The 15318-nt window shown below is 39.2% G+C and overlaps 1 protein-coding gene across 1 annotated transcript in view; it reads right to left on the bottom strand.

Moving 5' to 3' along the window:
* Positions 1-14602, bottom strand: part of nbeab (neurobeachin b) — a 364245-nt gene extending 349643 nt beyond the window's left edge. Inside the window, exon 1 of the mRNA XM_084717359.1 lies at positions 14285-14602. Within this exon, the coding sequence (XP_084573485.1) occupies positions 14285-14551 (267 nt within the window). The 5' untranslated portion in view covers positions 14552-14602. The remainder of the gene's footprint in view (positions 1-14284) is intronic.
* Between the last annotated feature and the right edge of the window lie 716 nt (positions 14603-15318).

Raw genomic sequence — 15318 nt, 5'->3', positions numbered from 1 at the left:
ATAATAAATAAAGAACGACAGGCCAAACTACCTGCAGAAGGCCGTTCCATACAACGGGGACCCTGACGGCAAACATCACCTTTGTTTTTTAATGCAGACCTTGGGATGACAGACAGGATGGGATGTTAGGCAGGATGATCTAAGAGGCCACACCTGACGGGCTGAGACAATTTTTCTTAGTTATCTAGAGAAATTTGAGGAGGTTGTTTGATTTTTGGAAAGGAAAAAAAACACTGAATAATGATGAATCTGGTGACTGCTTTGTTTGTTTCGCCATCTAGTGGTGCCACCATTATTCAGTCAGAAAACAGTAAACACTGAACACAACCTACCAACTAATAAGGTTAAACTTTGTCTGAACATGCTTGAAGAGCCATTTGAAGCTGTTAATCACATTCTTCATTAACCAAATCAATTTGTAAATGCTGCTGCCATGCATTATAAACATTATCCTACAAAACATGACAACAATTAACTAAATGTTTTCTTTGCAGATCAAGCAAGATCACAGTCTTTGTTAGCTGGCACACAGTGTGGCTAGCATTAGCATAGCTGGCACCAACAGTCTGCTCTCCTCGCAGGTCAACATCCACATACCTGTGCTGAATGTGGTTGCACGTTGCTCTGGTCGAGTGATTATATGCACAGCCTTCATACAACCTAGATCAAAATACAGCCAGATCGCACAGTTTTAAATGATGTAATCCCTCACCTGTTCACTCTCCTGTCTTAGTAGAATAACTGACTCTGCAGAGAAACACAATAAAAGAGTCTCCTGTTTATTGTCTACTTATGTGGTTGTTTTGTGAGTGTCATTAGGTGCCACAGTGTTTAAATCATTTTAATTGGCAACCTCATTAACAACCTCCTCCACACGGGGCTCAGCTGCTGTGAAAATGATATTGCGGGTGAAAAAAATCCAAAACGCAAGCTGTACTTTTTTGGACGATTTCATAAAACATCCTGCTGATGAAGAAAGTGAATGCATCAGACAGAAACTGTACAGGGAGAGAGAAACAGAGGCGGGGTAGGGCGAGTCCTGGTGTGTGTGTGTGTGTGTGTGTGTTGATGTGAGAGAAGGGAAGAGAAAAGTGAGGTGAGAAGATTAAAGTAGATTGACACTAAACAGTAAAATAAGGTGGAAACTTAAGTAGAAACGAAATGATGACTTTATAAGTAACTACTGGAAATATTTTATATTGAAATATTTTCAATAGACAAATAGCACAGTTTTTTGTGACAATGGTGACAGAAATAATAGAGGGAAATATCCATTGATAGACATTTTTCTCTCTGCCCACAAAATATTTCATCATATAGTCTACTTCATGATACAGAAGCTAGATACTCTCGAAATGTTTCATCTGGACTTAAAGGCCTGAGGCTGAGACATGATTTATTTTATTTTATTTTAAATTTGTGAGCTTTAATGAAGCTTCCCTTCATCTGACACTGTGTGCTTCCACTTAAGTCACAAACATCTCATCTCTTTCCCAGAAAAACTTTCAACAACTTCCAGAAAGAACTTTTTTGTAAACTACATTTACAATGTTTGATGAAAACAGTGACTTTTCAGACCTCATCACTGCTGCAGATGTAATTTAAACTAAAGTAAAATCAGCCAAGAAGAACAATGTGAAAACAATGCGCTGAAGCATATTCATATGTTTTTCTGTTTGTTTTCTGCTTCCGACAGGTGCGATTATGGATCTATAATTTCAATCAAGGCTATTATAATCATAAGATAGAGTGAATTAAATGCCTCGGAGAACACTGGTGTAAATTAACTTCAAGGTACTTTGAGTAGCTGCTAGCAACATTATTTTGAGGGAAGAAAGCGATGATATTGAGTGCAGTATAAAGCAGAGAGCAAAAGCAGTAGTTATACCAGCAGCGACATGAAGAGAGCAGTTTACCCAGATCAGAAAAATCCCCTTAATCTCAACAAACCATTGTATTCTGCTCTACTGAAGCAGCTGTCAGAGGAAGAGATATCTATCCCTCTGCAAAAACACACTGGTCTCATATCTGTCCTCCAGATGCATGCGACAATTCAAGCTGAAAATACCTATTATTGTTTATCATGATCATATTTGCCCAAATGCCATTCTCAGCCTGGATAGCAGTGTTATTCCAAATTCAAAGGTTAAAAAACTGGGTGTCATCTTTGACTCACATTTGAGAAGCACACTGACAAAAACACCACTAAAAATAAATAAAAATAGTAAAAAATAGTGAAGATTTCTTACTATTGAACACAACACCAGCTCTGTCCTGACTCTCACTTCCTGTTTGATCAAAGTAAAACCTACAAAAACCACAAAACTCTTCATGGATCAGCACCTTCTAATTTAGCAGCTTTATTCCAAAAATTAACATGTTTTCTTAGAATTTTCTTATACATAACGCTGCTGCTGAATACACTCAAAATAAACTTACTACTTACTTAACTTTTGAAGAACTCGACCAACATTAACAAAGGCTCAACCATACAAAAACTGACATCTTTCACAAATTGTCCTAAAATCAGCAGACAGAAAAGGGAAAAATAAAGTTGCTGCTAATCTGAAACCTATTTAGGATAACCAGCCATAAAGTCTAGTCTCAAAATAAATCGATACTTAATATGACAAACAACCTTCAGTACCTAAAGAGCATAACAATGTCTCAGCTGGTAAAAACATCTATCATGCAGTCATTTCTCACTTTGTCTGGTGCACCTGCATGTTCAGGACATTCAATTAATCTGTTGCACAAACAAACATTTTAAGGGTCATAAGGGGCAATAATGTTCAGTTATTACAGCCACATACTGCCACTCGAGTGGGTCACCCCTCTGAACCTCTCCTTCCCACAGCTGTGTCTGAGGGCAACGTGTCCAAGTGATCCAACAGGAGGCTTGGGCAGTATCTATTTTTTTTTCATACCTGCATACTTTCCTGTCTTTTAACCAGGGTATACAGTGTTATGACAGTATTTGTGTAAAACTTGTGTAAAATGGCTCAACTCATCTGTTTTCCACTGCAGATAGAAGGTTACTTAGAAGCTTTGCTTTAGCCTTGAGAAGCTGCAGCTTTTATTCACAAACTCAAACTGAAACTGTACATTTACTGCCAGACTGAAGACTTCACTGCTCACCTTTTCATTGTAATCAGTCTGCTACTCACTTTCCCGCTCAACACGCTATACTACACTGAATATCAGTAGTCTGCAATGTATGTTTCGATTGTACAAAACTATCACCTATCGATGATGGGTTGAATCCATCGCCATTTTTTTGTGTGTACAATATTTGTCAGTTGCTGGTCTGTGCTGTGCTCTCATCCAGTAGCACAACACACACCCATTCAGAGTAGGAACCATGAGTACACTAAGCTGGGTGAAGAGTGAGAGGTAAACAGCCTGCAGAGTCAGACTCTCTGCACTCTTTTCATGCAGTGAATTAAGGATTAATTCAACCAAACCAGAGCTGGCGATTGCTGGAAGAGTGGACAGACTAACAAAGTCAAATATATTGCCATTCGCCAGTTGATGGGCTGACGATGCATATCACCAACGCCACCGGGACTAAACCCAAACTACCAAAGAGGAGCAGAGGCATTCTTCTTCTTTTTTACCAGTTAGTCCTGTAACTTTATCCCCCAGACACTCAGCTTTGCTGCCTTGTCCATCAATAGAGAGACTGACCTCTGGTGACGCACGCTGCTACAATATATCACCTAAGTACAGCATCTCCATATCAGTTTAATAGAAAGAGAAGCGTCTGTATTTTTGACTAGGGTTGCAAATTGTAAACACTTTTCTTAACCAATCATTGGTGGCACTGATGATCAATCAATTCATTAATCGTTAATTTAAAAAAACTTATACCAAACAATACCAACTGTGTCTTTTTCCACCTCATTATTAAAATGAGGAGGTATTAAAATTCATACCATTAGTATACTAATCTTAATAATACTAAATGATAGTACACTGTAATACCTTTATATCACCCATGCCAGCCAGTCTATTTTTTTCTTTAAAATTAACTTCGGGAGGTTGAGGGGTGTGGAATGTGGGGGCACACAATGCACCATGGGTGGGCATTGCACCCCAAAGAATAAAAAACATTCTTTAATTATCTTCAGCCTTATTTTTACTTACAAGAAGCTGGAGCTTATCCTAGAATTCAGTTGGCCAAAGGACAAAGACTCTCTGGGCAGATTGCCAGTCTATCATCAGGGCTAACTCAGACAGACAGAGTCACTCCCTCACACATACAGTACATACCTATTAGCAATATAGAGCCCTCAATCCAGCTAAATGTATGTCACATCTGTAGGCAGAATATCTGCAAGGAAACAATTTAAACTCTGCAGAAAAGTGGTAGACTGGACACAGACGGTTTGTTTCTGGTTTTGAGCTGACAGTTTGCTTCTGCACCATCATGCCACTGAGTGAAATATACATGACTATAATAGAACAGAACAGAATACAGAGAGAAGATTAAAATTGAGTCTCTCAGAAGTGAGTGAGCCAAATGCCTCTGGGATAAATGATTTCTTATATTCTCTGTAGCGAGAGGCATCCTGTAGAAAGTACAACAATTTAGCTTCTCAAAACTGCAGAACAGAGGATGTAAAAGGTCCTCTGTGATACACAGAACCTTCCTCTTCACCTTCTGTTCCCAAACAACCCCAAATTGGCTCTGTGACTGTCTGATTAGTTTATAGGCTACACTGACGCCCCTCATCAGCTTTCACCTATATTTACCGCTCAGCTTACCATAACATACAGTATTACTGAATGACCACTTTCAATGACAGACTACTTGCAGCAAATAAATATGTTGCATAAATTTCTTGAGAACATAATTAACATTCCCATGAAACAAAGTTTATTTATCTAAGAATATTCCTGCCCATCAGCTCTTCTAGAAATTCCATTTATAACGAAGTTATAACACCAAATACATTTAGAAACAAACATTTTTTCATTTGTTTTCTGACAAATGATGTAATCTTACAAATCAATATTTTTCTCTAGTAACAACAGGAAAGAAATGACATACCCCGGTCTAAGCAGAACAGGATGCAAACCCAATGTCTGTTGTTTAAGTTCTGTACTTTGTATGCTCATCACCCACCAAGAACACCTCCCCACGACCCTGGTGAGCTACAGAAGGGTGTCGCTTCATTCACACAACAAAAAGTCGCCCCTGAACACAATCCAGACAGCGATTGTATTTGACACCACAACGTGATAGGGAAAACAATTAAGTTACTCATAAATACAGCTTCTGAGATAGGGGCTGATTCCTTATTACTTCTAGTTGTCTATACTAGTAGTTTTTGTGCCAGAGGGATACCTGTATAACATATCCAAGCAAAAAAGCCTCTCTAACCAATGCAGTTACTAGCCAGGGTTACTGTAGTGCAGGTGGGAAAAAAATAAGGCATCAATCAATCAGGGCCTTTGATATGTCACACTCTAATAATTCCCACCACCCAGCACCTGCACGAGTGGTGAAAAACGGGGTTTTCTTTTGCAAGAGGTTCTGAAAGGATTTTTTGTTAGGGTATACAATTTCCCTCTGTTCTGTGAAATGATTAGGGCTGTGACGGTATGGATTTTGTATAACCGCGGTGTCAGAGCAACATGTGACCGCAGGATGGTCGTTAAACGCGACTGCCTTAATAATTCTGTTTTATTGGACTTGATTGAAGCATACTGTCATAAGTGCAGTCTAGGACAGTGCATAATGTGTGCACAGTGTGCAAGTGAAACAGAGCGAGCAACAGACTTCAGTTGTCAGTCTGGCAGTAAATGTACAGTTCAGGATACAGCGTCAGTTAATAAATACTACAGCTTCTCAAAACCAAGAAAATTCTCATCTGTTTTTCCCAACTGCTGGAAGAGTGACGGGATTGTTTAGCTAATGCTCAACATTTAGCTACTGCTAACACTAGTGTTGCACTTTTCCAACATCGGCTTGATGCGACTGGTTCCTTTTCAGAAGCTTTATAATGAATCTTGAAGTGTAGCATCTTGAGACGCAGTCAAATAAATCCATACTGATAAATCCAACACTGATTTTTTTTTTCTTTTGCACTTATTTATCAATTTTTCTATGTTAAAAACAGTTGTTGTTGTTGTTGTTGTTGTTGTTAGCCACTGGGCTTGTCAACCAATCAGAGGCTGTGCTCCTGACTTGTGTGTAACAGCACTGATCCTTAGGTATATCAATAGATCAATGCGCTGATCTCAACATGAGATTAAAGATAAAATTTGCAGTTACGACGGTAATGAACTCAACCCCACAGTAGGATCACTTGACCATGTTATTGCAATAATGCTGTTATCGTCACAGCCCTAGAAATGAATGTGTACAAAGTATAGTAAATAGTAAATTAAAAATTCAACACTTTTTGAATAGGTGTATATTGCACCACTAATGTATAGCTGTCACAGGATCCCAGGGCACATATGGACTTGCCTCACAGCACACCAGTGTGTCTCAGGACACCGTTTGGGAACCACTGGTCTACACTGAGTGGCAAAGTCCTGTTTAGAGCATGTAATCAGTTAAGTTCCAGTGCACTCTGTTAACACCAAGTCTGAGGAGCAGTCACATGATTCAGGCAATGTCACATCACCCTACAAAAGGCTGCAGCAGCCTCACTAATTTAGTTTCAATACAACAATATGTCTCATATAAAAACTGTGTCTCACCTTAGAGCTTTTCCTTTCTTTATTTGGTTCTGATTCAGGGAAATTGCTCTCAAAAGCATCTCGTAATCAGAAACAGCAAGGATGAGTGATTACTAATCAGAGTTGCATTACTGCGCCTGTCATGAGGATAATTGTAGTAGTGCGTGTAATGCCATTAAGCTAATGAAAATAATGATTTGGCAACTATTGGTGATCATATATTTAACGAAGCAGTGAGGGCATGTGAAATACTGAGAATCTGTCAATTTCTCATTTAAATAGTCTCTGTATGCTGGTGTGTTTTCTATCTGAGCTGGAAATTTTAAGTCTTATCAAATAAGCAGTAAGTGGGCCTTGTATAATAAGGACTGAGCAAGTAACTGAATTAACTGTAAAATCACTGACACAGATGGGAAGGGAATACTCTCATAGCAAGAGTGATGTACTTCTGTCACTGGAATATTTTCTGCAAATGTTTTTTTTACTAAAACCCTGTTTGGCAACCGGTACCGGATTTCAGTCCCACTTTAAAAGAGCTTTGCCCAGCAAGGTGAAGCATGTCATTAAAGTGATAATCCACCAGAACTCTTTTTAGTATCCAGCTCTCCACCCCTGCAGTTTTGGACTAGGCCATGCTGGCACTTTTGTTCTTCATGGCGGCTCTGGTCAGCTTGACTTCATACATAACTCAGTACATGAATTTGAAATGATCTTCCCTGTTTTTTGGCACATGCACAGTAGTATCCATCTCATATTTTCATCTAAATCTGTCAAATACTGCACGCTGTACCTGTTTTCTTAAGCAGTCCCTTGACACAAGCTTTGGAAAATGTATTCCCAAGCTACAAACATAAACAGCAAACAGCCGAAGCTACAAACAAACTGTATTCTGCCATATTTTGACATATTGGGTAAAATAAACATGTGGAGCGCAAGAATACAAATGAATCATGGATATGTGGATTAACCTGCAGGACTGTTTCTATGGGTTTTTTTAATGTTTGACATTGTTTATGAAGAAGGAATCCCTCACTTTTAACACCAACCTTTAAGGCAGGGTTGGGCACAGGACTCAGTACTTTTAAAGGTACCAACCAAATTACATCGGTACTATTGAATACATATTAATGTTAATATAATCAGTACTGAGTTTCGGTACCTGGGAGTGCATCTTGGGCTACAGAGCAGAATACAGGGTTCAACATTAATGTTTTTTTCACCACTTGTGCCCACACACAAACTGTCTTATATACTAGCGGTTATCAAATAACTACAAAGACTGAAAGTAATTATCTTGTTTAATCTAGGGCTGCAGAGTCTATAAAATGTCAGAAAATACTGAAAAATGTCCGTCCCATGTGATGTCCTAAAATGTCTTGTTTTGTCAACTATAGGATATTCAGTTAAAAATGAAAATAAATGGAAAAAAGCAGGAAATCTCCACATTTGAGAGGCTGGAAATAGCATTTTCTGCCATTTTTGCAAGAAACAAATTGCTTTAACATTTACTCGATTATGCAGAAGTTTAATAGGTTAAGTCTTTTTTTATCACTTGCTCTGTCGGGCAAGGACAAGCAAGTTAGTTGCTGGATTTAGCAGCCTGATACAGCATTTTACTTGCAAGCAGACAATGCTTATTGTTGAGGCCTGGTATATAGAGGGGGTGAAAAAAGACCATAACATTACACCTGCAGCTTGTCACAGTGACTTGGGGCAGCAGCAGGTCTAAAGCAGTCATAAGCGTGGTTTAACTTTTCAGAATTTGACACAGAAAACACTGGAGGGTGTATGGATGGATTTGGGAGGAAAGATAAATAAATTAAATCTGTTAAATAAGTAACAATATTGAAAGTGAGAAGTTTGGACTTATTTTTAAAACTAAAATTACATTTTTTGTTATTACAGAGAGACCAAAAAAAAAACACCATACTGGCTCAAATGTGTGTGGTAACACAACCCTAGTTTCCAGTCTTCAGGGGTGAGTGTTTGATACTAAAAGAAAAGAATTTCAGAGGAGAATCATTCTAATGAAGGCGATATCAACTTGGTGATAACTCTGATGTGACACAATGATCAAAAGTACCTGCAGTGTAGTTTTAAGCTTTTACATTGATATCAACCAGCTGCTGGCAGCACATGGGAACTCTTGTTACTCCCAAATGCCAGGATCAAGATGAAGATGCGCTGTGAAAGCTTTGTCCTAATTTTATAGGTCACGCCATCTTCTTTTCACACCTCCCCGCCATTATCCATCAGATCATACTTGACTTATGGTTGAGTAATGTGACTTTCTCTTTTGTCAAAGAACTGTTAATCGAATGATTCATACCAAGTGGCAATTAGCAAAGTAGAAATACCCACTCTCTATTTTCACATCTTGTAGAAAGCAGTGAGTCATCTGACGGGTTGCGAAAGGGGTGAGACTGTAAATTGCACATCTGAGTATGAGATAAATCCACTTAGTTTTGAACTTAATGCAGAGAAGACAACAAGCATTTATCTGAAAACTGAGCCATAGAGGCCAGCCAGTGGATGTTTGTAAAGTTTGGGTAATTAAAAGTTATTTCTTGTTATATTTTTCCTTCCTACATACAAATATATTCTATAACCTGTAATCTTATGAATGGGTGGGTGGGGATGGATATGGGGATTTAAGTTTGTCAACATACTCAATTTTTCTCCATAAATCTGCAATGATTAATCAAATAATTTATTTATCGGTTTGGGGTTTGGTTTGACTCATTTTTTAAGAAACAAAAGTCATTTCAGTTTCTTAAATGTGAATATTTGTTGGTTTCTTTACTCCTCTGACAGTAAACTGAATATCTTTGGGTTGAGGACAAAAGAAGACATTTGAGGATGTCACCTTGAGTTTTGGAAACAGTGATCGACATTTGTCACCATTTTCTAGACATTTTATAGACCAAACAACTACTCAATTAATCAAATATATATATATATCTAACAAATTAATCAACTTTAAAAAATAATTGTTAGTTGCAGCCCTAGAGGTGACATATATAAGTCACATATATGTGTCTATAAAAAAGAAGACAACACACAATATTATCTTGCTTATACCAGTTTGATTAGGTGTTTGACCTTTATTTATGATCAGAGCTTGTGAGCAGCCCTAACCTTATGTGCAGCTGAAAACAGCTGCTCATGGTTCTGACTGAAAAGACGTATAAACATGTTACCATAGCTATGGGTTTTCAAAACTTGGGGACAATAATTTGATCGAATCTTTTAATAAGAAAAGTAAATGAACTAGGCTTTATTATCATTAGGCTATACAAGGTCAAAGGGAGTGCATAGACATAGACCTAAAGGCAGAGAAAAACAACACAAACAGCTGAAAACAGCAACACAGTATAAGAGAGAAAAAAGAAAAGAGAGAAATATTACTTATGGGCTATTTTAAGTCTAGCAGGGCACTAATCACACTATAATTCACATTATTCTGTTGATATCTAACCAAGCTGACCAAGATTTTGATGTCAGACATGATCTGGTTTCCATTTTCAGATAGTATTGACCAATTACATTTGAGCGGGCTTTGGTTGTAGGCAAAAAGCCAGCGTGGAGAGCAAATAAAGGCTGAATACACTGGAAGAAAAACAATCTAAGAACCCATCGGTTAACATCTGATAGCTATCTGTCTGTTGAGATCAATCAAAATGTCATCTGGACCTAAAACACCTTGCATCTCGGGTCGCTACAGAACTGGAAGTCTTGGCCCAGATATCTGTTATCCTTACTGTATATCCAATGTTTCAGAGCTTCAAAACTCAAGGCTCTTCTCGAAGCTAAATCAAAAATAGCCAGGGGGTTTTATATTATATTATTGGTATTTTTGTGTGTAAACTGCTTGTCAGTGTATCTGTCTCAATCTAGAGGTAAACAGACAAACAGTGTTCAGTTTTTTGATTTCTGCTCGTAGTATATTTGGAAAGACTCCACATCCCCATGACCTCAACAGGAATAATTCAGTGAATGAATCACTTAATGTCATTTTAATGAGATATAAAAAACACTGGTACACAGCTGAGGGTTCTGGGGTACTTTAATTTAATGCCTCTGAACACTTTCTGAAGGTATTTTGTGTCTAATTCAGTTAAGATTTTCCTTTCTGATGGGTGGTCCCCATTTCATAAATCTCACAACATGCCCGATTTCCCGTCTTTAACATCTACCGTAAGGTCTCTGTGTCATAGGCCTGTAAAATATGGTCCAAAAAATGATTATTTTAACAGATATTCAACTGCAATATGATTCATCATTAGTGGGAAACATCTTTTTACATCATGTTTTTCATTTGAACTGAAAACAACTATTAAAATCATGATGACGTGACATTTGTTTGGGTCTTAACCACACAAACATATTCTCTTACATCTGTAGAACAAGATTTGTAGGCCAGGGCGTCTCTGCAGCACTACAGCACTCATTTATAATGCTGTTTTGTCACACATTTTTCTTTTATCCAAAAAGTGCAGCCTCTGCAATTTGGATGTTGCGATTTCAATAACATTTCAATTAATTGTGCCGCTCTAATATGGTAAAGGAGCAGTAATATCTGTTCCATTTTAACATCAAATGTGCCATCTTGGCAGTGAAACTAGAACTGCAGCTAAATAAACTAAAAATAACAGAATAAGAACTTTTTCATAATAGATGTTCAGACCAGGATCCCCTGCACACAATTTTCCCAAGACGCTCCTTGGAGTTGGAGAAAAACATTATTATTTCATTATTCCACAAATTGGACCCCATGAGAAACAGTTAAGGATCCTTCAGGATCTTCAGACCCTCACCACACTTCAAAAATAATCTCAGTTTATGAGCATAAAAATTCCTGTAGTCATGGCATTTTACAGGCAGGAGGCCTGTTTGCATGACAGCTTTCTCCACCCTCTTCCCAGCCTGGTATTATTCACACACATTTTGTAATGTAATTTAGATGAAGAGGCAGATATAATAACAATTACTGTGTCATCTGGTCCCAAGATTGCTGCTTTATATGTGGTTCATTTGTATGCACATAACTTGGATGGAGGTTGTATTTCTGTTAGCAAACAAGTCAAATAGATTCAAATTGGTCTGATTTCCTAAGCAGCAAAGCACAGCAAAGCAGAAATACCCTCTGTTAATTAAATCTGTCATTCAAAAGTTTTGGACCTGTATGAGGCTGAGAAATGTGCGCTTACTGGGGCATGGACAAAAACACAGACACGCAAAAGGCAGATGTGACATTAAAATTCTGCATTCAATAGGTCAACATGAAGAAAAAGACTAAAACAGGATCAGCGTTTGGTGCAAATAAATCTACAGTCTATTGTCTAGACAATCAGCGTTGTAACAAATTATTGTAGACCACAGCGTGTTGTTCCTTGAGCACATTTCCTGTGAAAATAGCGCTGCAAAGTGTGAGAGGGCACAGTGTCAGAGACTCCAGCCATTGCAGTGCTTCTCTCATGTCTGAACATGCCAAGGGCTACAATTTGTCCTGCTCCACAAAGTGGATTTCTGTTGTGCCAGAACAGGTCGTAATTAATCTCTAGTGTGCTAACAAGGAGAGGCGAGACCACTGCAAACAGGCTCTGCTGTAGTGCTCCTGCACATGGTCAAAGCAAAGGTATTAGCTGCTCCACGGTCTCTTCATGTAATGTTACATAGTGCCAAATAATGAAGGAAACTGGTTTCATTTGCTAACCATGGTCTTACCATGTTTCTCAAATCCCAAACCACCCTGTGCTGACAATCATTACTTCTCACTGTCCCTGAAATGTTCAGGAACATCTCATGCATGGGGTCATGTGAGAATGGGAGCAGTGAAATCTGCACTGCCAATTAGATCTACTAACATTTCAGGAAAAATACAGTTATGGCTTCGTTGTGAATGGAAGTAGCATCAATACCCAATCAGTGCCAGCTGCCCATGCGTGTAACTAACAACTAGTCCTAATCCTACCCATTCACCCGCATGTGCAGAACGGATCAGGCAGGCGGCACTGATCGGTTATAGTGCTTTTGTTATCCAAACTCTTTTTATCCAGCTCCCTTGTTTAAGTTTACTTGTTCAGGCCAGTCTTGCTTGGTCCAAAATGGTGGTGACGCGTTAAATGCAGCATTTATTTATATGTGTTTGACAAAAAGCAAAAATATTGCAAGGACAAGCACATAAAAAGTTACATCTGTCTGATAAAAGACACTTACACATGGAGCGAGCAAACCAACAATAAGACTCCAACACTTGGAGTCACGACTCCAGACATCCAAAGCTCTTTAATGTTCCTTTTCATATATCAAATACAGTTTTCTGATTCAAGTAAATCACAAAACAACCATACTCTTCTCACAAACTTGCTTAATATTAAATATATCACAAGAGCACTGGACAAAAACAGATCCTTGCCTGACAAGTTCCTTAAAATAATCTGTAATAATCTGTTAAATTTTATGGCGGTTGGCATCCAGATGTGTTGCATTACCACCATCTGCTGCCAGTCAGACTGACCAGCAGTCATAAGCACCAACCAGTCCCACTGACCGTGACCTCTGCTGACTTTACCTGTGAAACTTAAAGTGTTTTGTGGACTAAAAAACTAATCCCAACCTTCGATCAGTATGAGGGTGAGTAGATAATGACTCAATTTTCATTTCTGTGCGAACTATGCCTTTAAACTAATGCATAGCCCACAACATGACTCAGATATAGCTGCTTCATTTTATTTTGTAGCAGCATTTGTGATCGGTCAGCACTATTCATTCAAACATTTAATATCAAAATAAATGTTGAATGATGCCAGTATCCATTTGACTCATCCCTATTACCAAAATCTTTAATTTGCATTTGCAATATTAATCATTTATATAGGAAAAGATTGATATTTAGCTTCCATGTATCAATTCTATATCACTACCCCGTCTCTATATGATTCTGGGAATCATACTACCACAAGTTTTCACACTTCTTCTCCCCTTTAACAAAGCCAAATTATCACCAACGGCTGACCAGTTCTTGAATTGTCTGCTTAGTCCCCTGAAAACAGCTGACCAGAAGGCATATTTTGTGAGCCCTCATCTTCGGACCCCCCTTAATCCCCTCCCACTCATTCACACACAGAGACAGACAGCAGCAGCAGCAGCAGATGCCCCCTGCCTCTGTTCACTTGCATCACTCCCCATCAACATAAATACCATTTGAAATAAAATGGTAAATGGTAATATAATACTCCATTCACACTGAAATCCCAGCAGGTATGCACTTCACCTTCAATGACACACTGGTCTGGCAGATTTACAAGCAAAGCAGAGTGAAGTTGAGACTTCGTTGAACTTTATTAGCATCCCATCATCCCTCTGCCACCTCGCCTGTGTGCATGTGTGACTTCTGGATGTTTACTCGCACATATCCCGGAGCACCTGCTCATATTATGCTGCAAATAATCTAATAATCATCTGCACAGGCTGGATTGTTTTGCTGCATGTCAACATTATGTGCGGTTATTGTTGCATTGCATGTTGCTGATTTGGGATTATGGGCAATAGAGTGAAAGGAGAGAGGGTAAATAAATCGTTTACTTACCAAATTCAGCACCGTTTCCACAATATCCCGGTTGCTAACCTCTCCAACCTGGATGAGTCCGGTGAGAACAGCAAATTTCATTTTGATATTCCGGATTGGAACCGATGGATTGATAATCCCAGCCGGGAAGACCACTGAGCCTGAACCGGACATCATCATCGTCTCCCCCGCGGAGACCGCAGCCGCGTGTTGCCCGTGACCTGGAGGAGGTTGTCGGTCCGAGAGCGACACCGAGCCCGGCATTGTCACCGCTCTCTCGCTGGTCATTTCCACCCGGAGCAGAGGCTGGTTACACGCTTTCCCCTTGTGATAAATAAACTGAATCACTGCTCTGGAGCATCAAAAAAAAGAAAGAAATGAAAGAGAAGAAGGAAAACAAAGACAAAACAACACAAAGAAGAAACCACTCTGTGTCAGTAAAATCCACTGTGGAGAGTTCCAGTGAGGGAGTCAGTCCGGTGTGTTAACTGAGCTGACTGACCCGCTCCGTGTACACAAAGATGTGTGTCTGTGCTGCCGCTGCCGCCGCTGCTGCTGTCACCGCCATGTTGCCGCCCCCTGCCTGCGGTTCCACTCACCACGCCTGCGCTGCTGCCTGGGTGATGATGGAGCAGAGAGCCGGAGAGTGACCGCAGGCAGGTCGCCTCCACCGGGCAGGTGGCAGCAGCGGAGCGGAGCTTAGTTAGCATGACTACGGAAAAGATGAGCAGTGGGTTTACACTGCCATACACAACCGTGTTATAAAGTTTGCTTGTTGGTCAGTTAAACAGATCCGGTTAGATTCTACCGGCGAAAGTTAAGCTAATTCGAAAACTATTCCAAACTACGTGAACTTGGCTGCACATAAAGCAGCCGCTAACTTCGTCTCAAAACGAAGATGGCTGCCAGAAGTTACCTGACCCATGTTTCCGGCCTGAATACAAACGTATAGTATAAAAATAATGTCAGATAAAAGTAATACTAAAATAAGCTGGATACATTTCCAAAAGAAACATATTCATAGTGAGCTAGCCTAACTAGTTAGTGATGACAGG

Source organism: Lutjanus erythropterus, chromosome 4 (genome assembly GCF_056507025.1).
Source record: "Lutjanus erythropterus isolate fLutEry1 chromosome 4, fLutEry1.hap2, whole genome shotgun sequence".
NCBI lineage: Eukaryota > Metazoa > Chordata > Actinopteri > Lutjaniformes > Lutjanidae > Lutjanus > Lutjanus erythropterus.
The sequence above is the reverse complement of the archived record's forward strand: the minus strand, read 5'-3'. Positions and strand labels throughout refer to the sequence as shown.